This window comes from Lissotriton helveticus, chromosome 1_1, assembly GCF_964261635.1.
Source record: "Lissotriton helveticus chromosome 1_1, aLisHel1.1, whole genome shotgun sequence".
Taxonomy (NCBI): domain Eukaryota; kingdom Metazoa; phylum Chordata; class Amphibia; order Caudata; family Salamandridae; genus Lissotriton; species Lissotriton helveticus.
The window spans coordinates 137945646-137971279 of NC_136057.1; the positions used below are offsets into that span (position 1 = coordinate 137945646).

The 25634-nt window shown below is 44.5% G+C and overlaps 1 protein-coding gene across 7 annotated transcripts in view; it reads left to right on the top strand.

The window, feature by feature from the left end:
* Nucleotides 1-25634, top strand: part of LOC144771188 (aldehyde dehydrogenase family 3 member B1-like) — a 1013654-nt gene that overhangs the window by 902029 nt on the left and 85991 nt on the right. For all 7 annotated transcript variants that reach the window (XM_078655887.1, XM_078655933.1, XM_078655870.1 and 4 more), the window contains one exon: nt 18521-18907. In XM_078655887.1, coding sequence (XP_078512013.1) covers nt 18521-18907 — 387 coding nt within the window. The remainder of the gene's footprint in view (nt 1-18520; nt 18908-25634) is intronic.

Genomic DNA, 25634 nt, shown 5'->3' on the forward strand with positions numbered 1-25634 from the left:
TTGTTATGCTATGTTTTGTTATGTATGCTGTGTTTTGTTATACTATGCTTTGTGTTTTGCTATGTTTTGTTATGCAATGCTTTGTTTTGTTATGCTATGTTTTATCTTATGATATGTTTTGTTGTGTATTGTTATGCTATGTTTTGTTTTGCTATGCTTTGTTATGTTTTGTTATGCTATGTTTTGTTGTGTTTTGTTATGCTATGCTATGTTTTGTTGTGTTTTGTTATGCTATGCTATGTTTTGTTGTGTTTTGCTATGTTTTGTTATGCTATGTGTTGTTGTGTTTTGTTATGCTATGTTTTGTTATGTTATGTTATGTTATGGTTTGTTTTGCTATCCTATGCTTATTTTTGTAATGCTATGCTATGTTTAGTTTTGCTATCCTATGCTTTGTTTTTTATGCTATGCTATGTTTTGTTATGCTATGTTTTGTTGTGTTTTGCTATGCTTTGTTATGCTATGCTATGCTATGCTTTGTCATGCTATGCAATGTTTTGTTGTGTTTTATTATGCTATGCTTTGTTTTGCTATGCTATGTTTTGTTATGCTATGTTTTGTTATGCTATGCTTTGTTTTGTTATACTATGCTATGTTGTGTTTTGTTATGCTATGTTATGTTGTGTTTTGTTATGCTATGTTTTGTTGTGTTTTGTTATGCTAAGTTATGTTATGTTTTGATATGCTTTGTTATGCTATGTTTTGTTATGTATGCTGTGTTTTGTTATACTATGCTTCGTGTTTTGCTATGTTTTGTTATGCAATGCTTTGTTTTGTTATGCTATGTTTTATCTAATGATATTTTTTGTTGTGTATTGTTATGCTATGTTTTATTTTGCTATGCTTTGTTATGTTTTGTTATGCTATGTTTTGTTGTGTTTTGTTATGCTATGTTTTGTTGTGTTTTGTTATGCTATGCTATGTTTTGTTGTGTTTTGCTATGTTTTGTTATGCTATGTGTTGGTGTGTTTTGTTATGCTATGTTTTGTTATGTTATGGTTTGTTTTGCTATCCTATGCTTATTTTTGTAATGCTATGCTATGTTTAGTTTTGCTATCCTATGCTTTGTTTTTTATGCTATGCTATGTTTTGTTATGCTATGTTTTGTTGTGTTTTGCTATGCTATGCTTTGTTATGCTATGCAATGTTTTGTTGTGTTTTATTATGCTATGCTTTGTTTTGTTATGCTATGTTTTGTTATGCTATGTTTTGTAATGCTATGCTATGCTATGTTTTGTTATGCTATGCTAAGCTTTGTTTTGTTATGCTATGCTATGTTGTGTTTTGTTATGCTATGTTTTGTTGTGTTTTGTTATGCTAAGTTATGTTATGTTTTGATAGGCTTTGTTATGCTATGTTTTGTTATGTATGCTGTGTTTTGTTATTCTATGCCTTGTGTTTTGCTATGTTTTGTTATGCAATGCTTTGTTTTGTTATGTTATGCTATGTTTTATCTTATGATATGTTTTGTTGTGTGTTATGCTATGTTTTGTTTTGCTATGCTTTGTTATGTTTTGTTATGCTATGTTTTGTTGTGTTTTGTTATGCTATGCTATGCTTTGTTGTGTTTTGCTATGCTATTTCTTGTTTTGTTATGCTAGGTTTGGTTTTGCTATCCTATGCTTTGTTTTGTTATGCTATGTTTTGCTATGCTATGCTAGGTTTTGTTATGCTATGCTGGTGAGGGTGTGTGAGGGTGAGTGAGGATGTGTGAGGGTTAGGGGGTGTGAGGGTGAGGGTGTGTGAGGGTGAGAGGGTCATGAGGGTGGGTGAGGGTGAGGGTGAGGGGGTGTGAGTGTGAGGGTGACTGAGGGTGAGGGTGTGAGGGTAAGGGTGTGTGAGGGTGAGGGGGTGTGAGGGTGAAGGGGTGTGAGGGTGGGTGAGGGTGTGTGGGTGCGTGAGGGTGAGAGGATGTGAGGGTATGTGATGGTGTGAGGGTGGGTGAGGGTGAGGGGGTGTGAGGGTGAGGGGTGTGAGGGTGAGGAGGCGTGAGGGTGACGATGAGTGGGTGGGTGAGGGTGGGTGAGGGTGTGAGGGTGAGTGGATGTGAGGGTGTGTGATGGTGAGGAGGGGTGACCAGAGACAGACAGAGGCCACTGGAGACAGTCAGAGAGCAGCCTAGACAGGGGAGATAGAGCGGAGAGAGGGGAGAGAGAGCGGAGAGTGAGAGGGAAGAGAGAGTGGAGAGTGAGAGGGGAGAGAGAGCGGAGAGTGAGAGGGGAGAGAGAGCGGAGAGTGAGAGGGGAGAGAGAGTGGAGAGTGAGAGGGGAGAGAGAGCGGAGAGTGAGAGGGGAGAGAGAGGGGAGGAGAGAGTGGAGAGTGAGAGGGGAGAGAGAGTGAGAGGGGAGGGAGAGTGGAGAGTGAGAGGGGAGAGAGAGCGGAGAGAGGGAAGAGAGAGTGGAGAGTGAGAGGGGAGACAGAGCGGAGAGTGAGAGGGAAGAGAGAGCAGAGAGTGAGAGGGGAAAGAGGTCTGACACTGGGATGAGAGTGGAGAGTAAGGGGGGAGGTCCGACACACACTGAGACGAGAGTGAGAGAGGTCTGATACTGAGACGAGAGTGCAGGGACGGTGACAGCAGAGTGCGCTCTGACTCAGAGGTGACAGGCGGGTGAGTGCGCCGGCAGTCGAGACTCCGGCGATGGTCGGGGTCCGAGATGAGACAGAGGCCGGGACTCAGCAGTGCTGCGCTCTACCTGTTGCTCTACCTGTTGGTAAAAATCACATGGGTATTTCCAGTAAAACCTACGTCACTAAGCAGGGACAGAAGTGTCAAGTGTTCGAGGAGTACGTGAGCCATACACTCTGGGGGGCATGCAGCCATGTGGGGCAAGCCGGAGCGGATCCCTTTGAAGCACGGCCTCGCGGCCGTGCTAGAAGTGTGTGTTAATTAGGGGGAGGAGAAGTGAGGCCAAGTGCGCTGGGGAATTCGTGAGCCATACACTCAGGGGGACATGCAGCCATGTGGGGCAAGCCGGAGCGGATCCCTTTGAAGCACGGCCTCGCGGCCGTGCTAGAAGTGTGTGTTAATTAGGGGGAGGAGAAGTGAGGCCGAGTGCGCTGGGGAAGCAACAGATGGCTTTAATTTAAAGCTCTCAGAGGCAGGCAGCTCGGATAAAAGCGCGGTCACGAGAACTCATGCACTCGTCGAAATCCGCTTTAGTTAAAATTTTTGGTTACACCGTAATAGGTCTCTCTACGAGACCTAAAAAGAATAAGGCATCAGTAAGGAGGCAGGTCCTAATGGCTTTACGGAAGGCCAGCAGGCTATTCAGACTACGAATCTGGAAGGGCAGCGACTTCCTTGAACTTTTCATTTGGCGACGACCGTCCCATTTTCCTTGACCAGCAAGGCATTTCAATCTCCCTGGAGCCAGTTTCTTCAGCGGTCTCGGAGCGGAGTCACATAGCCTCTTGGAGCTGCCTTCTCCATCCTCTTTCTCGTGATGCTGGAAGTGGGTGTTTCGTGAGTTACTGGCGATTTGCAGCTGATTTGGCCACCCTGATTTCATCAATCCTACGCTGCACCTTTGCCTTCCCAGCGAGCGCACAGATTGGCTCATCAAGCCTAGTTCCGCCCTTCCTCTGCCACATTGCTCATCACATTGGTGCCTTCCTAACATACACACAGATTGGCAAATCAAGTCCAGTTCCGCCCTTTCTTGGAGCTGGAACACAGATTGGTGTTTCTTTGGTCCCAGCCCTCTATCACACCTATCAGATTAACCCATTACAGGCCATTGTTACCTACTCCTCCCAGTTGCCTAGCAACTTCGGAGCCACAATTATTCAACCTGTCTGCTATGGTAAAAGATCAGCAGATCCACAGTGATCTGCACACCATTACCGTTCTAACTACTAAAATCTCATTTCCTTCACAGTCGTCTACTTTGTCTAAATGGAGCAACTGATCCACAGAATGTGTAGTGTCCATTTTAACATTGGACAAACGTCAACTTATAGAAACTGTTGTGCGCATCGGTGATACGCACACCTAGGTGTCATGACAACTCTTTTTATTACTGTTACAGCTGTTTATCCATTTCTACTGCCTAGATTTAATACTGTATTTTTGTGACATTTTCCTCTATTTGTATATGCCACAATTGCTGTTTTCTTATCCCTTTGTCATTCAGCTAACATGCAACAGGGTGTACTTCTTCCTATTCCCTTCCTTTCAAGTTACCCTGTAGTATTTCGGGACAATTTAGACAGGATTAAAGGATTCTCTTATCGTATAATCCTGAAGGATGGGGCCAAACCGGTAGTCCATTAACTTAGACGTATACCTTTTGTCATGAAGAAAGAATTAAAACAAGAACTAACACGCCAATGTAAACAAGTTATAATCGAGCCAATAAAAAGCTCTGAATGGCTATCCCCGTAGCTTTAGCCAGGAAAGCCAATGACTCTCTTATGCTTGAGATCTACAAAGCTCGTGCGGTCCCAGCTTCACTCTATGGATCGGAACTGTGGGGCTTGGGCAAAGTCGACTCATTGAGTAAGGCCGAAAACAAATTTATCAAGGATCTTCTTGCCATTCCATCGAGCAGCCCGACCATCCCAGTGCTCATGGACACTGGCTGTAAAGCCATAAGGGACCAGGCTCGGCTTCGTCCCCTTCTGCTCTGGGCACGCTTGTGGAGGGTCCCGGAGCTACAATCTTATGCCAATGGGCTGGCAGAAGTGATGCATGCTGATGGTTGGAGTAGCATAAAATGGCTGAAGGACATAAAACATCTTTTAGGGGAACTTGGTTTGGACTCTTGCTGGCATAGTCACTCCGCTCCTCCAAAGAAGATTCTAAAAAAACTTTTCTGGGAGTGGGTTAGTGTGAAGCGCTCTAGAAGCCAGCAGCACTGCAAAACCACCGCAGCTTTCCTGCTGTTCAAAGACGCTGTCTTGTATGAGCCATATATGGATATTATATCAGTTGCTATGGATAGGTCCTTGTACATTAAATTTCGGCTAGGAACCTTGCCCTTGGCCGACCTCTGTTCAAGGTGGAACAAAGCCCAGTCCACATCACGCTTTTGTGCCTTTTGCCAGGATAAACCAGAGACGGTGCCACACTTCCTTTTTGAATGCCCGGACTATGGTCGCCCCAGATCACGTTGGCTTGGTCCCATTTGCAGAGAACTGGGGACTCGTCAGTACTCTGTTGCCCTTCGGATTCTTTTAACTAATACAGCCCCTCCTATTGTTTGTGCTGTTGCTAAGTTTTTAAAATGGGCTTGGTTGATTAGACTTAGAAGACTGACCATAACAATTTAATTCCTTTTTATCTAATTTATGCTGACACAACGTGTTTTAATTTTCATTCCATTTGTACAGTCTTACTTATTTCGACATGCTGTTTTTATCTTTTTGTACTGCTTTTATGATATGTGCATATCGAAATAAAGCATCAATCAATCAATCAATCAAAGACTCTCTTAGGATACATATTGATTTAAGAGAGCACAATCATAAGATCTGGGTCGACAGACATCCTTTGCCCAATGTCACCAAAATGTTAAGCTCATTGAAGGGGGACAATTTTTTTTCAACTTTAGACATGTCCTCGGCCTACCATCAGGTAACTTTGCACAAAGAGAGTCATTATTTGACTTCCTTCATTACTCCGTCTGGTGTGTAGAGGTTCAAAAGAATACCATTTGGATTAGCGTCCGCTGCCCCTGTATTTCAGAGAATCATTGAGGCAATGTTTGAGGGTGTTCCACACGCGAGATGCTTTCAGGATTACATTTTAGTGTATGGGAAAGATATGGAGTCTCATGATAAGACCCTAGCTGTGGTGAATTTCCATTCTTATTAGTAAACACTCATAAGCAACAAATGCTAGTTCGCTGTTGATAGTGTAGATTATCTGGGATACAGGGTGTCTTTCCAAGGGGTAGAATCTAAAGAGGATCTAGTCAGGGCCATCAAGGAATTCCCCATTCCTCTCAACAAGATCAATTACGGCCCTTCTTTGGCATACTAGAGTTCTATGCCAGCTTCATTCCCAATTGCAGTGGCAGGGCACAGCACATGAGGAAGTTATTGAAAAAGAATCAGCAATTTTTGTGGTCTAATGAGCGTGACGTGAAATTCCGTGATGTCAAAAGTGCTTTAGGAAATGCCATTCTTCTTCAGCCGTTTGCTATCAGTGATCCTCCAATTGTTGTAATTGATGCCAGCCAACACGGGCTGGGTGCTGTGCAAAAAAGGGATGGTAGAGAAGTGGTAGTGGTGTTTGCTTCAAGAGCACTGAGAGGAGCTGAACCTACCTACTCAGTTATTGAGAAAGAGGCATTCACCTGTTGGTGGGGAGTGGGATAATTTCAGGAACTATTTGTTGGGTTCCACATTTACCATTCATATGGACCACAAACTGCTTCTGAACCTGTTTACTACCAAAGGTGCGACTACGGCCACCCTCCGCATATCTAAGTGGCATTATAGAATGATGGAGTACCAATTCACCCTAGAGTACATTCCTGGTGCCAAGAATGTGTTTGCAGATTGTTTATCCAGGTTGCCTATTTAAGATAATGTCACGGAGGCAGTGAGTTGTGAGGACTGTATAGTAGCCACGTTGGGAGAAGCTGGATTTGGATGTATCTCAGAAGGAGAATGGAAAGAGGCTGTTTTGAGTCATGAGGTCTTGCAAGTTCTCACTAACATGCTTGGGAAAGATTGGAAACCTAATGATTTTTCTGCTGGGGTAAATTCGTATAAGCACGTATTTCCCGACCTGAGCATTATTGATGGAGTATTGAGGAGGATGAATTTGTTGGTAGTCACTTTGTAATTACAAAGTAAGATTTTGTCTTTAGCTCATGAAAGACATGTGGGAATGAGAGCCATGAAGAGGAGGATCAGGGAACATTTGGTTACCAGATTTGGATCGGAGTGTGGAGCATTTTGTCAGGGACTGTGTAGCATGTGCAGTCAGTGATAAGTCTCAGGTGATTCTTCCCAGTCCAGTGGAAGCTGTTCCTATTCCAGAGAAACCCTTGTTTAAGTTGGGTTTAGATATAATTGGTCCCATGTATGTTTTGGATGAATGCAGTAAGTTTGGGATAGTACAGAACGCTCGTGGAGGAAAAATAAGTCAACAGAAGAGAAAAGCGCCTACCACCGCTCCATGAAAGCCTACAAACTAGCTTTACACGACGCCAAAAGGACTTATTATGAGGAAAAGATAAAAATTTCCGCCTGCTCATCCAAGGAGACTTTCTCCATTCTCAAAGAACTCCTCCACGTCCCGGAACCCCCACAGAAACCTATGGACCCCAAAGAAGCCGAGGAAAAATGCGTCAAGCTGGCCACCTTCTTTGACGACAAAATTAAAAAAATTCTCACTTCCCTCCCACCTCCTAACTCTGACTCCTTGGTGAGAGCCAAAGAGCAGATACCCCTCGCCGACAAACCCTCCCTGGAGTCACTTGGCCCAGTCTCAGAAGAAGAGGTAAGAGTCATACTCACCTCAACCAAGAGCGGTGCCCCTAGCGACCCAGTTCCCATACGTTTCGCTAAAAACATCCCGCATACTATAGTGCCCCAACTGACAGCCCTGATCAATATCTCACTGGAACAGGGAGAGGTTCCATCCAACTGGAAGGAAGCTGTCGTCAAAGCGCTGCTCAAAAAACCGACGCTTGACCCCACAGACCTCTCCAACCATAGACCTATCTCACTTCTACCTTGGATAGGTAAAGTCGCCGAAAAACTGGTAAATAAAAAGCTGTCACACTATCTCGAGTCAAACCATCTTCTCAACGACTCACAGACAGGCTTTAGACCAGGTCAGGGCACGGACACTGCCCTCCTCGTGGCAGTAGAAAGAACCAGGGAAATCATCGATACAGGAGGATCAGTGGCAGTGGTCCTCCTAGACCTTAGTGCGGCCTTTGACACGGTCAGTCACCAGGTCCTAATCCACCGTCTCGGGACTGTTGGGGTTAAAGGCAGAGCTCTGAAGTGGCTTGCGTCCTTTCTCTCCCGACGCTCCTACCAAGTTTGGGAAGGCGAAAGCCGCTCCCCCTCCATCCTCCTCCAGTGCGGCGTGCCTCAGGGCTCCTCCCTGAGCCCTACGTTGTTTAACGTTTACATGGCCCCACTGGAGGAACTCGTCTCACCCTTTGGAGTCACTATCGTCAGCTACGCCGACGATACACAACTGGTGGTGACACTCTCCCACCCCAAGCTTGAGCCCTCCAATCTCTACGACTGCCTTACCAACGTATATCAGTGGATGAGTGACTCTGCTTTGAAGCTAAATGGCTCCAAAACAGAGATCCTGCTCCTTGGACAAAAAACCACGAACCTCCCCTCTTACATCTGGCCCGCCTGCATGGGCGAACCCCCCACTCCCAAGAAGGAGGTCAAAAGTCTTGGAGTGTGGTTGGAGACCGACCTCACCTTCAGGACCCAGGCTAGAAAGACGGCCGGCACCTGCTACGGTTTACTTAAATCTTGCAGGAAGGTAATCCCACTTCTACCTTTTCAGTCGCGTCTCATGCTGATCCAGGGCTTAATTCTATCTAGGCTGGACTACAGCAATGCTATCTACCTGGGCGCCCCAGAATCCACCCTTCAAACTCTTCAGAAGGCTCAAAATGCCGCCGCCCGACTCCTCACAAACACCCCGGCCAGATCATCTGCCAAGCCCGCTCTCAGGAAGCTGCACTGGCTCCCGATTAGGGAAAGGGTCATTTTCAAGGCCCTCTGCCTTGCTCACAAGACTCTGCATAACACCGGCCCTCCTATACTAAACAACTGCATCACCCCCTATAGACCCACTAGAGCGCTCCGCTCGGAGCACGGAAACCTTATTACGATCCCTAAGGTGAAAAAGGCCCGCATAGGTGGCCGCCGCTTCTCAGTAAACACTGGAAACAAGTGGAATGCACTCCCTCTGAGCCTCAGAACAGAACCTAACCTCCTCCGGTTCAGAAAAGCCCTCAAAACTCTTCTCTTCCCCTAAAACTGTCACTTTCCCGGACTACACCCCCTCGTGAGTAAAATGGTTTTAGCGCTGGGATACCCACTGGGTGACTACGCGCTCTACAAATCCCCTAAATAAATAAATACTTGTAGATTATGGCACAAAATGGCCCTGAGGTTCAAAATGTACAATCAGCCAATACAGCAGAAGTTTTAACATTCTTGCAAACTTTGTTTTTAAGAGAAGGGGCACCTGTGGAACTTGTCACTGACAATTGGATGCAGTTTACATCAAAATAATGTCAACGTTTTGTATCTTGTTGGGTTATTAAAGATGTCACTACCTCTCTCTATGATCCCTGCAGCAATGAATTAGTGGAGCGTTGTAATAGAATTATGAATGACAGTATTCAACTCTCTGTAGTCAATGGGTTGAACTGGAAGGAAAAACATTAGAAGATGGAATGGGCACAACGCACCACTCTGTGTGCCTCCACCAAGGTCTCACCTTTTGTTTTTCTTAATTGGAGGATGGCTGCCTCCAATTTGATCAGACCATGGATGAATGGTTTGTCTGTACCACAAGCCAAATTGGAGTGTGTGAAGCAGAGATGTAGGGAAGCTCAGGAGAAGTATGCCTGTTCTCCAGTATTAGGGGTGTCTTTCATAGATTCACATGCCTGAATCATTCCCCGTCGTCAGATTGGAAGTCCCACGGTACATAAAAAAGCAATAATATGCCATAATACCATAGGAAAAAACAGTAATTCCCAACCCAGAAGTAAAGTAGCCTAAGCTACAGGAGCAAAAACTTCCACACTCATGATTATCCTAGTCATTTTGTATAGTCCAAACTACAGCCAATCAGGCGACAGCACCCACCAGAAGGTTCTCTCCAGAGGCTCAGGCTCTCAGATTTTCTACCACACGTCGTGTGAAGGGAGTCTCCCTGAGCTCTGCTCAGTACTTCTCTATTTTCCTTCTGGAATCTAGTTTTTTGAAGATATCTTCCAAAAAATCTTTATTCAGACCTTGTGACTCTTGTGGTAAGCTCCGGCTTTTTAAAGAAGATCCCCACAAGAAGTGCATTTATTGCCTTTATCCTGAACATCAAGTGAAGGACTGCAAGATCTGTAGAACCTTCCCTCAGAAGACCCTCAGGAACAGAGAGGGCCGCCTGCTTTTGTGCCTACAAAAGCTTAAGGATTCGGATTATCCTGCTTCTGAGGTAGGCAGTATTGCCTCTGGGTCTACTTCAGCCTCTAGGAAGAGAGCTGCTGCTGAGGTGTTAACTTCTCCTGGGGCTAAAGTTGCTAAGAAACAACTACCAACTAAGGGGTCTGAGAGGCCTTCCACATCTAAGGCTACTCCCCCTGTTAAGGAGAAAGGTGGTCCACCTACGCCCCCAAGAAGATCCACCAAAAAGTTACCTCAGACATCTGAGAAGATTTTACCTCAGATTCAGCCTCTGTCGTCGACGACGCCGTCGTCGATTCCTTCGTCGTCGATTCCTTCGTCGATGAAGATCTCCGTCGACGCTACATCCACGTCGACGGTAACTTTTTCATCTCCTAAACCACAGATGATTATGTCGACGGCGTCTTCATCTCTGACGATGGTCTATGTCACTGTTAGACCTATCTCGTCGATGGCAGGGCCTTCATCTTCTGCCATCGTTGGCACACCGTCGACGGCTACTCTAAAAAAGGCCCCGTCGACGACATCATCGTCGACGCTTGCTCTTCGGCCGACGAATAAACTACCGTCAACGGGCTCGTCGACGACTACCACACCGTCGACGAAGACACCATCGTCGACGAAGGCACCGTCGACGACGAAGGCAACATCGTCGACGAAGACGTCGACGAAGATAACACTGTAAACAAAGCCAATACCGTCGACAAAGCCAACATCGGCGACGAAAACACCACCGTCGACGGAACCATCATTGTCGACGACGATTTCTGCACCGTCAACGACGACCTCGTCGTCTAAACCCAAATCCAAGTCAACGAGTCCTTTGGTGGACCCACCGTCGACGCCGCAGCTATCCTCTTGTACCACTCTGCAAGTGTGGTCGCCGTCTACGTTTTTTTTGTCCACGCCAAAACCGTCTTTGCTCCAGAGACGTGGTTCCACCTTGGAGCAGTTATCACCTCTGCATTTTTCACCCCAAAGGGTACCTCTGCAGGTTCCAAACAAGCTTCTTGACTCTGAAGAAAGTGAGGAGGATTCTGTCATTGAAGAAACCTTTGGAACAGCGACAAGTCCTTCCGAGCTGAACATTAAGTATCAGGAGGACGGCCAAGACGATCAACATTCACCTGAACTAATGACATCACAAATAACAAATGTCCCTGCAGCTCAGGTGCCAATTGCATTGCTTACCAATCTTCAATGCATGTTGGACGACTATTACAGGTGTTTTCCGCCATCAGAATCTACAGGCTCTGTGCCTCCTACACCTACGGTCGAAACGCCTTTACCAGACTTCAGACCTCCAAGGTCTCCTCCTCCTACACCGTCCAACCAGCCGGACGAACAACATTCTTCTGACGAAGAAGAAAGAGAGGAAGGAGAGGTTGATGACAGGTCCATGATGTGGGAGTGGGATGATTACCAAGTACAAACTCCTTCTCCATCTCCTCCGGCTACCTCGGATTCACCACCAGTGGACGTGGGTGGATTCCACCTTCTTATGGAGCGGGCTACGAAGCGCTTCCATATAGACATGGAACATACGGAGCAGGAATGCTTTCTGTATGATTTTAAAGACCAGCCAAGAAAGCAAGCGAAAACTGTACCTATTATAGACTTCATCAGGCAGGAGGGTGTTAAGGTCATGTCTACCCCAACTCCCATATCTCCGGTCCTGCCATGGATCGATAAGAAATATAAGGCACCTGCAAAATCTCCTGCTTGCCTTATAGGACAACCAAAACTGGATTCAGTCATTGTTCAAGCAGCCCAACAGAGATCTAGGAATCCTTCTTCTCCAATTACAGCTCCACCGGATAGAGATGGCAGGCGCTTGGATGCCATTGGTAAACAAGTGACAACGATGGCAGCTACCACGGTCCGGGCTGCTAATTCATTGGCCATCCTGGGCAGGTATGACCGACAGATGTGGTCGGATATTTCCCCATACATAAATCTACTTCCTGAGCCTTCGAAATCTGAGGCGCTGAAAATCCTGCATGAAGGGGAAAGGATCTCGGCTGAGACGATCGACTCGGCGGCTGATGTTGCCTCAACTGGATTCAGGCAATTGGGGGGTGCTGCTGTCTTGCGTAGACAGGGGTGGCTACGATCCACTTCATTCCGTCAAGAAGTACAAACGAAGGTATTAGATATGCCGTATGACAGAGATTTTCTGTTTGGCCCGCAAGTGGAGGAAGCCTTGCAAACTATAAAAAAGGATACAGAAACACCAAAATCCTTGGGCCCCCTGCAATTTCGTAAACTGCCCTTTCGAGGAGCGAGAGGACGTGGATCGTCCTCCAACAGAGGTGGATATACACAACAATCTTCCTACAGGCAGGGAAATCAGCGCTACCAAACTCAGCGCTATCAGTCCTACGGCCAACGAAGAAATAATTATTCCCAGAACAGGGGAAAACTGGCCTACCGCGGAAAGGACAAACGTCAATGAGACTTATCACCTGCCACCGCTACTGCCCCACTCTCAAGTAAAAATTGGAGGACAAATATCAACATTTTACTCAAAATGGTCATCGATAACATCGGACAGGTGGGTCCTGGACATTGTGGCCAAGGGCCATGCCCTAGAATTCGAACAGTTTTCTCCAAACGTTTCCCGAAAGGTCCACCTCCAGCTCATCTAAAAGAGCTCTTTGTCCAGATCAATTTGATGTTGAAAAAAGGAGCAATCGAGAGAGAGTTCCTCAAATTCTGAGGGGAACAGGATTCTACTCCAGATTTTTTCTGGTAAAGAAGAAATCTGGAGAATGGCGTCCGATTCTGGATCTCCGTGCCCTAAACAAATATCTAAAGAAGCTGACGTTCAGAATGTTGTCGCTACAAGAAATACAGCATCTTCTAGCAACTGGAGACTACAAGGCCACCTTAGATCTCCAAGACGCGTATTTCCACATCCCCATCTTACCTCGCCACAGAAAGTTCCCGCTCGGCACCCAGAGTGTTTACAAAGGTTTTGGCACCGGTGGCGGCGCACCTTCGGCAGGAGGGGATACAAATATTCCCATATTTAGATGACTGCCTTATCAAGGCCAGTTCTTACGAGGACGCTGACAATCATGTACAGCAATGTCTAACCCTCTTTCAGTCTCTGGGTCTCTCCATCAACATCAGCAAATCCCAGTTGGTACCGTCACAAACACGGGCTTTCCTGGGAGCAACCTTAGACACCCAGCTGCTCCAAGCCTTCGTCTCGGACGAGAGACAAAACAAGATACAGAACATGGCTCAGGATCTACTTTCAAAAAAGTCAGTTTCAGTCCGACGGTTCAAATCCTTTCTGGGGATGGGATCGTCTTGCATTCCATTGATACCGAATTGCCGACTCAGAATGAGGCCTCTTCAGTAGGAACTCAGCTTACAATGGCTGCAGGTCTCCGGCTCCTTCGAGGATCTCATCAAGATTACGCTTCGCATTCGGGGTTCCCTTCTCTGGTGGATACAAAGACGGAATCTTCGACAGGGCTCCGCTTTCCTTCAGGATGCGCCAAGCTTTACAATCACCACGGACGCATCCCTCGAAGGCTGGGGAGCTCATCTTCAAGGGCTGACAATCAGCGGCAAATGGAGCCCTCTGCAAAGATGTTGGCACATCAATCTGTTAGAGCTGAGAGCCATCTTCCTTGCACTCAAAGCATTTCGCGCAATCATCCAAGGAGCCACTGTGTTGGTGCGTACAGACAACACCACAAGCATGCACTATGTCAACAAACAGGGAGGAACAAGATCAGCTCTGTTGTCTCAAGAAGCCCAGGAGCTGTGGGCATGGGCAATACGACACAGAATAAATCTTCAGGCGGTTCATGTTCCTGGAACAGAGAACGTCCTTGCTGACACTCTCAGCAGGACAACAGTGTCTACGAGTGGGAGCTTCATCAGCAGACGGTGGATCAGATCTTCCGACAGTGGGGTCATCCAGATCTAGACCTCTTTGCTACCAAGAACAACAGCAAATGCCGGTTCTTTGCAAGTTGGCATCCCCACAAAGACTCTCAGGGGAATGCGTTTTCAATAGACTTGTGTCTGATATATGCTTACGCTTTTCCACCAATACCACTGGTTCCCGGAGTCCTGAGGAAGATGAAGAAAGAGCCGTGTCGGCTGATTCTCATTGCTCCCAGATGGCCTCGCCAATACTGGTTCACCGAGCTCCTTCTCCTATCGGGATGCGAACCGATTCAGTACCTTGAGTTCGCCCGTCTAAACATTGCTGCGGATTGCAAGGAAGTTCTGGCCAAAGCAAGAGCGCCTGCTACCATAAAGACGTACAGTCTCAAATGGAAACGTTTTTGTATCTGGTGTCGTTCGGCTGGAATTCATCCTTTTTCAGCTAGTCCAGAGGAAATCTTGCCTTTTTTCTTACATCTAGCAAGATCGGGATTGTCTCATGCAACCCTGAAGGTTTTCCTGGCAGCGATTTCAAGATACCGACAAGATGGGACCACTTCTCTTTACTCGTCAAGAATTATACAACAATTCTTTAAGGGCCTTTTCAGAATGTTCCCTCCAGTACGTCGTCCACCTCCATCATGGCATCTCAATGTAGTGCTAGCGCAACTTATGCGCCATCCCTTTGAACCTATCCACAGAGCCGATTTGAAATTCCTTAAGTGGAAAGTGTCACTTCTTTTGGCTTTGACTTCCTCTAGAAGAGTCAGTGATATCCAGGCTTTTACGGTTCATCATCCTTTCTTACAATTCACAAATGACTCTGTGGTGCCCCTTACTAATCTGAAATTCATACCCAAAGTTCCTTCGGATTTCCATCGAAACGAACCTGTAATTTTAAAGACATTCTTTCCTAATTCACAATCACCTGCGGAAAGGGCATTGCATACTCTGGATTAAGAGATGTCTAAAGTTCTATTTGCAAAGAACATCTACTTTACGCAAATCTGATCAACTGTTTATCACTTATGGTGCAATTTGTAAGGGCCAAGCAGTTTCTAAACAAACAATTGCAAGATGGATTTCTGCAACCATTGCTTTTTGCCATGCGCAAGCAGGAAGACCTCTGCAAGCAGCTCCTAGAGCGCATTCTACGAGGGCAGTGTCTTCTTCAACGGCCTTGTTTGCTGGAGTTCCTCTTCAGCACATCTGCAGAGCGGCAACCTGGGCCAGTCGACATACTTTCACCAAATACTACTGTTTGGATGCGGCCAGTGAGACCGATGCTTCAGTGGGTCGAGCAGTTCTACGTAATCTTTTCAAGTAAGGTGAGCCTCTATTCCCACCTCCTATTACTGCTGTCAGGCGCTTGTTATGTTTTTTATTGTGCACATGCTCATGTAACTGCATTTTATTATGCTTTTAATAATCTATTATTTACATATTGCATGGTTATGTGTTACTCGTATTGACAAGCTTAAGCTACTATTAGCGTCTGCCAGGCACGGATATGTACTGCTATCTACTCTGATTCAGGCATGTGAATCTATGAAAGACACCCCTAATACTGGAGAAAAACAATAGTTACTTACCTGTAATCTGTGGTTCTCCAGTATTGGTGTCTTTCATAGATTTAAATGCAACCCACCCTCCTCCCCTCAGAGGTTCTTAGGCTACATTGGTTTACCATCACTCCTTGCAAGAAAATCTGAGAGCCTGAGCTTCTGGGGAGAACCTTCTGGTGGGTGCTGTCGCCTGATTGGCTGTAGTTTGGACTATACAAAATGACTAGGATAGTCATGAGTGTGGAAGTTTTTTCTCATGTAGCTTAGGCTACTTTACTTCCTGGTTGAGAATTACTGGTTTTTCCTATGTTATTATGGCATATTATTGCTTTTTTATGTACCGTGGGACTCCCACTCCGACGACGGGGAATGATTCAGGCATGTGAATCTATGAAAGACACCAATACTGGAGAACCACAGATTACAGGTAAGTAACTATTGTTCTTCTGCTCCGATAAGAGGTAGACGACAACCCACTTTCAAGGTGATGTAGTAAAAGTGAATCTTCTGGGCGTAGTGGCCAAGGGTCATTCCAAATTCTCCCACCCTTTGAAGGTTGATGTGGTTAGACAAAGAGTGGTGAGGTTGAGTGATGGGAAAGGGTTGAATAAAGATACATTCTCCCAGCAGACAACTAAAGGTGCTGGACGAAGTGGGGAGCCCAAGGATGCTGTGGGTGTTGGAGGTGGTACTAGAGAAACTTTGGGAACAACACAGATCTGCATTGAATCTAGCTCAGAGAGGCCTGTGAGAGCTAAAAGCCACCTTCTTGTTTCAATGATTATATCACAATTTGAGAATTGTTGTTTCCACATAACTTGTGTTTATCTCACTGTTCACAGTTATATGTTTCAGAGTTACACTGTATCCAGAGTTTACATTGTATCCAGGTTTTTAATTGCTTTCTTTAGGTTTTCTTTTTTTTTTCCTTTTGGAGTGTTTGTATTGATCTATAAAACAACGAGAGTCCACTCTTAATTCCAAAAAACTGTGCTATCCTTACAAAAAGTGACTAAACCAAAAGAGAAATACTCGGTTTTTTGCATGGGAGAAACGATATGTGTTTTAAAATAACCCTCACCCACCAAAAGGTCCCTTAGTGGCATGCTTCATCTTCGGGTACTTCCCGCCCGCTGCAGGACGGGGAGTGCTACGACCTTCGGAGACGTGGGAGCACTAATGAGTGAAGTGAAACTATGTGTCTAATATGAGAGTGGAGGGTCAAGAGATGAGTGAGTTAAAAAAAATACCTTGCTGTGTGGAAAACTAAAGTTTAATATTCTCTATAGCTGATATTAATTTAAAAAAGTGGGGAAAAGGAGGAAAAAGTGCTGTCATGGGCAGTTTCCACACGGGTCTACATGTTTCAAAGCCTACCCCTAAGCTTCTCCTTAAAAAAATGATACTTGGGTTGCCTAATTAGGGACCCATGAGCTTCAACACTGGAGGGGAGGAGCACTTGTAGTCAAGCATTCGTCAAAGCTGCTCTCTCATTTAATTTTAATTTAATTTACAATTTATAAAGCGCCCAAATCCATTCATCAGGGTATCTCCGCACTCAAACTGCTGTAGGACTCCAAGGAGATACTAGATTAGAATAAAGTCGCTTTTAACATCTTTCTAAACTTTAAATAGTCCTTACATATTTGTAAGTGTATGGGGAGTCGGTTCCAGTATCGTGGGTCCAGGTGGTAGAAGGCTTTGCAACCCAATCGTGCTTTTTTGAAGCGGGGGACTTGGAGCAGAGCTTTGGATTCGGAGCGGAGGGGTCTGGGGGGCAGGTACCTGACAAATTTGTCTTTTAGATAACTGGGGCCTAAGTTGTTTAAGAATTTATAAGCCATGCAAGGTTCTTAAATGTTGATCCTCTTTCTCAATTGGAGCCAGTGCAGTTTTTGGAGAAGGGGTGAGACTCAGTTCTCACCCATAACTCTGCCTGCCTGTGGCACCGTTTTTTAAGGAGAATACAAAGTTGGTATTTTTATGAATGTATGTGGACCTAGATGCTTATTAGCCTTTGAGATTGATCAGGCGTACCACACTAGGGAACAGTTGGAGTAGCATAAGGAATCAATATCCTTGGTCCTGAAGAGACGCTTAGAGGTAGGCTTCGACACATGTAGACCCGTGAGGAAACTGCCCATTAAAGCACTTTTTCCTCCTTTTCCCCACTTTTATTTTTTTTAATACTAGCTATAGGGAGTATTAAAGTTTAGTTTTCCACGCAGCCAGGTATTTTTCAACTCGCTTATCTCTTGACCCTTCCACTCTCACATCAAATACATAACTTCACTTCACTCATTAGTGTCCCCACGTCTCCGTAGGTCGTAGCACGCCCTGTCTCACAGCTGTTCGGGTAGAACGCGATGATGAAGCATGCCACCAAGGGACCTTTTGGTGAGTGAGGGTTACTTTAGAACACATACTGTTTCTCCCATGCAAGAAACCGAGTATTTCTCTTGGGTTTTGTCACTTTTTGTAAGGATATCACGTTTCTTTGGAATTAAAAGTGGACTCTCGTTGTTTTTTCATAACTTGCATAGGAGGCTGAGTCCACGACTTTTTGTATCTCTTCACTCCCTTCTTTGTTCTTTGTATTGATTTATATGCAGTTTCTGTATTGTGAGTTTTTTGAAGGTGAAGATGCGTTGGGTCTTCTGCCTGAATGTGTGCGCAGGTGCCACCTTGGCAACCGCACCATGGGGAATGCGGGAGGGTGGAATCTCAGCAGTTGGTGCTGAAACTTTAGCCTTGCTGGTCGTTTACCCTGTACTAGAAGAAATAAATGATCTGCATTTACTTAGCTTCGACTCAGAGCCTTCCTTGAACTTTTCCGTTATGCATTATTATTCTAGTCAACATGCTGCATTGTCTCCTAATATGAATGATGAACTAACTCTCTTTGTTTCTCACTTCAGGGAGCCCCAATGTTGGGAAAATCATAATGACAGCTGCAGCAAAACAACTGACACCCGTCACGCTGGAACTGGGTGGGAAGAACCCCTGCTTCATTGATAATGGGTGCGACCCCAAGATCACAGCCAACCGAGTCATCTGGGCCCACTTTTTCAATGCTGGGCAGACCTGTACTTCCCCAGACTATGTGCTGTGCACCAAGGATATGCGCGAGAAGCTGCTGCCAGCCATGAGGGAGACGCTAGAGGAGTTTTATGGAAAGGACCCGAAGCAGTCCCCCGACTTAGCACGTATTATCAACGACCGACACTTCAAGAGGTTAAAGGCACTGCTGGAATCTGGCACCGTAGCCATCGGTGGGGATTCTGATGAGAAAGAGAGATATATTGGTGCGTGGTTTTTATTCATTATTTTCCTTCATGCTTTTTTAAACCTGTACATGTCTTTTGTTTATTAGTTTGTTTTCTCCAGAATTATCTTTCAAGCTTTGTCAAACCTCCAGCATCTCATTTGTTCTTACCAAAGATCTAAAACATTTCTTCCAACACTCTTTGGATCGATTCTTGTCCCATTTGTATAATATGCCAGTGGTACAGTTGCAGTAAAGCATTCGTTTTTAGAGTGCTTCTCCTCTAGCTGAACTTTTAGCAGTTGTAACCATCCTACAATTGCTGTCTTCCCCTTCCTTTTGTTTAAGCATGCAACCAGCTTCCCACAGACATTGCTCAGAAAGTTTTTCTTGTTTAAAGCTATTTATTAAGAGCTTGTCGAGCTCAGAGATTACTTTCTTGTCCCTGTTCTTTGTGATCATCTACTTCTCGGATTTTGTGATCTGTAAGTTTCGGGCAAGTCTGATCTAACTATGTGAAGCCCAGTGTCATATCTATATTGTTTCATGGCGGAAGGTTTATATTCCTTCACAAGAGTATCTAGTAATTCAATAGATATGTTTCTTACTCTAGAGCATCCCCTGTCTCTCCTTTCACTAGAGGTGTCTTCGTCCCTTGCTGGTATACATTTGACCTGCTCTTACTGGTGAGACGGGTGATTGTAACGAAACTAGGCACATGTTTACAGCCCAAGTATTTGTGGTGCCTTGTCCCATAATGCTAATGTGGCTCTAGTGATCCTGGAGGAATACAGCCTCCAGCTGTGATGCTTCTCAAGCCATGGTATTTTCCACATATTTGTACCTGCTACGATCTGGTCCAGAATGCTCCACTGTTTTTCTGATTGCTGTCTTTCCCATTCAACCAAATAGTACAATTGGGCTGCTTGATAACGTTGATAATATTTAATCACATTGGGAAAACCCAAACTACTGTCGTTTGGTGGCAGGTTCATGTTTTGTCTAGATATTCTTGTTTTTTTTGGCCTGCTCAATCAAAGTCATCAATTGCTGTTTGGAGCTTTTTGAGCAGCCGGGAACTTGGAGTAGTAATGTTTCAAGTAAGTATAGAATTCTAGACAGAGTTGCCATCTTTACTCATGCAAGCCTGCCAAGCCACAATCAATCAATAATCTTTAAAAGCGTGACTACTCGCCCATGAGGGTCTCAAGGCGCTGAGTAGGGGTGGGAGGGGGCTGCGATTAAGTCGAAGAGCGAGGTCTTGAGGTCTTTCCTTAATTGTAGCAGCGATGGTGATTGCCTGAGGTGCAGAGGCAGGGAGTTCCAGGTCTGCTCAGCAAAGTAGTAGAAGGGTCTTCCTCCAGCCGTGGTCTTGCAGATCCGTGAAATTGTGGCCTGGGCCAGTTGGGCAGATCGCAGATGTCTGGTGGGGGTGTAGAAAGAGAGGCGGTGGTTGAGGTACGCACAACAACCCACCATATGCCAAGCTTGTAGGTCTCTTGAGATTTCCTGTAGGAAGGTGGCGTAGTTTGCCGGGATCAACTGCTTAGTAGTGGGTGTAATCTTTGGTTCTAAATAAGTGTAGGGACAACTTAGCCCATGGAAGGGTATTAACTTTGTAAGCCCACTACTTGCTCTCAGTGTAGTGAGATAGCTAAAATATGTGAAGTTTATAAATTGATCTTCTTTCTTGACTTTGTGCTCAAAGCTTGCTGTTGGTTTATGAGTTGTCACAATCTAGGTACTCTAGAGCCGTAGGGGTCAGATTTCTAACCCCCTGTTCAAGGACATAGTCGAAGTCACCAACACGTATTAGAAATACAGTTGAACTATGACCCTTACACAACCCACTAAGCAACACTGTACAGGTCGTGTTTTCTGGCCATTAGTCCATCTAGCAGAGTTCAAGGATTCAGCTGAAATCCAGATCATCTTTCGTAAATGAATAACACAGTCAAAATAGCACTAAGAAACATGGGGTAAAGCTTTAAAAATGTTTATTTTCTGAGACCCAAGTCTAGTGCATAAAATATGAAGATAAGCAGAAAATAGCGAGCCTATAAATCTAGCTTCTTGGGATGGGTTCCATAGTATACCTTCTCTGTGAGAAATAGCTGTTTAACTATTGTCTATCAAAACTCTTACTCTAGAATGATAAACAATGTCAGGCTGAAGGCCACTTTTGGAGCATTGGAGCACCTCCAGACTAGGGCCGGTTTGCAGCAAATCAGCGTGACCTCAGGACTGATAATTCTGTTGCGAAGCCTCACCAAACTATGGCAAAATACAGGTTGTTTTAGCACCTGATCACCAATTGTTATCTTCTGTTTATAACTTTGGCAACACTGAAGCCCCCATAAGACAAATTAGGTATGGAGTTGAATGTGGCACTTCAATTCTCATGTTAATATTTTAGCCTCCACTATAAATGTCCATACAAATATGGCAGCGATCATAAGATAAACAACAAAAATATGTCATCCTAACTAGGAGGCAGGCATGATGCTAACACTTCTGCATATGTCTAAAACATGACTTTCTCTAATAGAAAGAGATAAAAGAGTTTGCATACAAGCATACAATAAATAAGTAGAGGTGAGAACGGCCCATGTCACCGTGTTCATGGCAGAATGCTGGAATAGACCTGGCAGGTTTATCAATAGCATAACTTATATAAGAGCTTATATGTGTCTCTGCCAATTTGAACTCTACTTATTATGATCTCCTTCTTACATACCCACTCTGCAATCTGCTCCATAGATATAGCTGTGGTTCAAGGGTAAGAGTGGGCAGCGTTTCCTTGTCCACAACCCGTAGTTTTAGACTAATGCCGTAAGATTTCAGTACCTCAGTTAAGGAACACCAGTTTCTTTGGTCGAATGGTTTTTCCACGTCAGATAGATTACAATCGCATTATTTGGGCTCTGTGTATAATATCAACACTTTCTTCAATTTATTCTCAACGTTTCCTCCTGGTATGAATGCCGACTCTGTTTGTGATCCATAAAGCCCAGCAGAAGTGGACTTAGCTGTGCAGCTATAATAGCCGTATGCACTTTCACATCCACATTGAGTAGAGCAATAGGTCAGTAGAGCAATTTCCTTTTATGTCATCACCAGCATGTAAATGTGTACCGCACAAGTAGTCTTGTAGATTGGTTGCCGCACAGATCTCTATTAATAAGATGAAGGGAACATACGCCTCAGCCATCTTACGCATTTGGCTAGCTCCTGCCACCTGGCAGCACTAAAATTCTATTCTACATTTTGAAAATGTTCACGTTTATAGTGTGCGCAAGATACGGCACATCTCTGTCCTTGTAACAAAAAATAATGCAGACATATATATCCTACGGCGGTCACCAGTAAGTAGGTGTAGCTAGGTCTGCTTTTCCATTGACAACACGTTTTTTGGTTTGCTAATAACTTTGTTCCCATTTGATGAATCTTTACCTAACTATCCACATCAGCTCCTTCCGGGAAAGTTTCAGTGAGATCCGTCAAGTGGGGTCCGAGAAAAACAAGCATTTGCAATGCAATTGGTCTCACATTTGCTGCAGTTAGACCTATTGGCACTGTAAATTACAAAGTCTTTTACTCATGTGTTATGGTTTGTATGTATGTGGTTTGTAGAGGAGTTATGTGGGTGGATTGATATTGTTAGTTGTGGAATTGTGTAGCATGGAATGGATTTATAGACTGATGTGGAGGAGTAGACCAGCCTGCCAACTTTCTTCAGACACAGGTGGCAAGCAGCAACCCTTGTGTGGCATAAAGTGCTTTAGCAATTGCTTTTTTTTAAATGTAAAACTTAAAAGACGCTTGTTGGACAGCACACGGAGGGAGCAAGAGCAAGGCTCAGAAAATATTGGAATAATGACTGCACCTTTTACCCTCGAGTATGCTAGTTATACTTAAGTAGTTTTATGTGGAAACATTAAATGCTACAAATAAATGTGCAATATCCCTCCCATCAAAATTCTTTTATCGGCATAGCAGATGAGCTTAAGGGACTGCCATTGATGACATGGGACAGCTAACCTGCACAGAGTAGTGAAAGTGCAATATTGACGGCCTATGTAGTCTACATAACAGCAGCAGGACAAAATAAAACATCAAGTTACCATTTTATTTCACTGCTGCAAAGCAGTGGAGTGACGCTCCTTTGCCTTAGCGGAAGAGCCCCCACTTGTTCATGCGCCTGGGGGGGCTAAACACACAGAAGGTAAGTAAAAGCCACACAAGCAAACTTATGACAATGAAGCCAACCAAAGGCAAGCGATGGGCTGGGTCAAAGCGTTTCAGCAGGCAGAGCATCATCTGTGTAGCATGCAAGACAGAAGAAATGGTCTAGGGGGAGAAACAGTATTTGAGAAAACAGGGGACCCCTACTAGTAATGCGTTCGCCACATGTAGGGAATAATAACTAATTGGAAAAGAGAACTATGGCAAACAAACTATTTATCAACAGTCATTCCCATGGGGCAACAATCAATATTGATACATTGGAACTAAATTATATGACATGACCGATGATAAATAACAAGATATCAGCATTTTTTGTAAAAAAAATAAATTCATTTTCATTTTATTTTTATCATATTTTTTCTCGTTTGATATATAAATAGTTCAAATTATTGATATCATTTTACAATACATACATTCAATGACATTCATAGACCAAAAAAGAACAAGCAAAAAAAAAATTATACAGACATCAAATGACTAGTTGGTATAAGGGACTAGTGAGGTTGGCAATGCGGTGGGTTGGAACACTACGCGCGTTTCGGCCACTGCCTTTATCAGGTAGACCGTCATTTGCAACAAAACATTTTTAACAACATTTTGATAATGATGAGAATTCGTTTAAAAATTCACGATGGAGTGTCACATACGTGGGACATAGGTGGTGTCTGCATTAATCATCACAGATCCACTTGATCTTGGACTTATAAAATTGTGATATTAACCAGTAAAATTCGTAGTTTCGATATAATCATCAAACTGCTGTAATCTAGCTTTCAGTCTGGTAAAAAGGTGATCCAATATCTGTATCAGTGTATCTTTTTTGCGGTATTCAAACTGTAGGCATAACTGCGTCTCTATCCTACTGGCTGGCGGTGTCTAGATAATTGTGTTGTTGTTTATCTTCTTAAAAATGCGGAACTTTGATTAAGTGGTTTCAAAGGTCTTCTACGTATTCCCTGAAGGCCAAACTGGTATGTGAATGCCACAATATTCAAAGTGATTTCTAAGTAATATCATTATAGCCGGGATACGTGAAACTCCAACCGCCGCCGACCGCAATCGGGTAGCACAGAGTAGTGAAAGTGCAATATTGACGGCCTATGTAGTCTACATAACAGCAGCAGGACAAAATAAAACATCAAGTTACCATTTTATTTCACTGCTGCAAAGCAGTGGAGTGACGCTCCTTTGCCTTAGCGGAAGAGCCGCCACTTGTTCATGCGCCTGTGGGGGGGCTACACACACAGAAGGTAAGTAAAAGCCACACAAGCAAACTTATGACAATGAAGCCAACCAAAGGCAAGCAATGGCCTGGGTCAAAGCGTTTCAGCAGGCAGAGCATCATCTGTGTAGCATGCAAGACAGAAGAAATGGTCTAGGGGGAGAAACAGACCACATGGGCAAGGCATGCCATGCAATAAGGAGCAGCCTATTAGGATTGACTGTTAAGCCAGTCGATGGTAACCGATTTTAGCGCTGGGGAGGGAGGCGTACTAGGTAAACCCACAGTGTCTTTCATAACCAGACAAGCTTATGCTGTCTGGCATGGTCGACCTAATTAGAAAATGGTGAAAAGCTACACAGACTATACAAATTTCTTGCCCTGGGCCCGAAAAGATCTTATCAATATCTGCACGATACCCAAACCTGACAATGGAGCAAAAGTTTTAAATTGCAAATATATAGGATAGATCAAATAAATCAGCTGTCCATTAAGCATGTACATGGTTCAGTGTATCACCAAGGATGATACCAGATTACGCAACATGGCTATTGAAGCATTCAATTTAGTCCCCCTACCATTGCACCATGCTTGAGAGCCACACAATGGAATATACCAACACATGTTGTTATGCCAGCAGACATTATGATTAACTCTAGATTACATATGCTAGCACTTATGGCAAAAAAGCGATTCATTCTGGTAACCTTGTTTATGCATATCTCAACTGGTGTGAAGCACTCAATGTTCTTACTTGATCTTTCTGAACTTTTCTGAACCTATCGCAGTCGTACAATATGAGGTTCATGTGCTTGTCAAAGGCTTTGAAGGTTCCAATGAAGATGCAACCATCTTGCAAGATACAGCGCTTCCTGAAGTCAGTGTGCTGAAGAATCTTGCTGCTCTTACCCACAGTCTGAGGAGAGAAGTTTTAATTGCATGCGCGCTAGCGGTTTTCCCGCTGCGCGCTGCGTTTAAAAAAAACCCGCGTTACGTGACGAGCTCAGCTCGTCATCCGCGTAGCGCAGGTTACGCCCATGACGAGCTGAGCTCGTCATGAGCGTAGAAGGGGTTAAGGTACTTTAGAGCATAAAACCCCCAACAAGTCCTAACTTTATATATAAAAATCAAACACTTGCTCCTGACGATCCTAAAAAGATTTCACAACATTATAGGAAACCACCCATGAGCTTTAGTAGTAGTGGCCTTACAGAAGTCCACTAGAACTATGAAATTATTAGATTTTCTTTGTTGAATTGTGAATTTGCCGCGTAACCCATCACCTTCAGATTATATC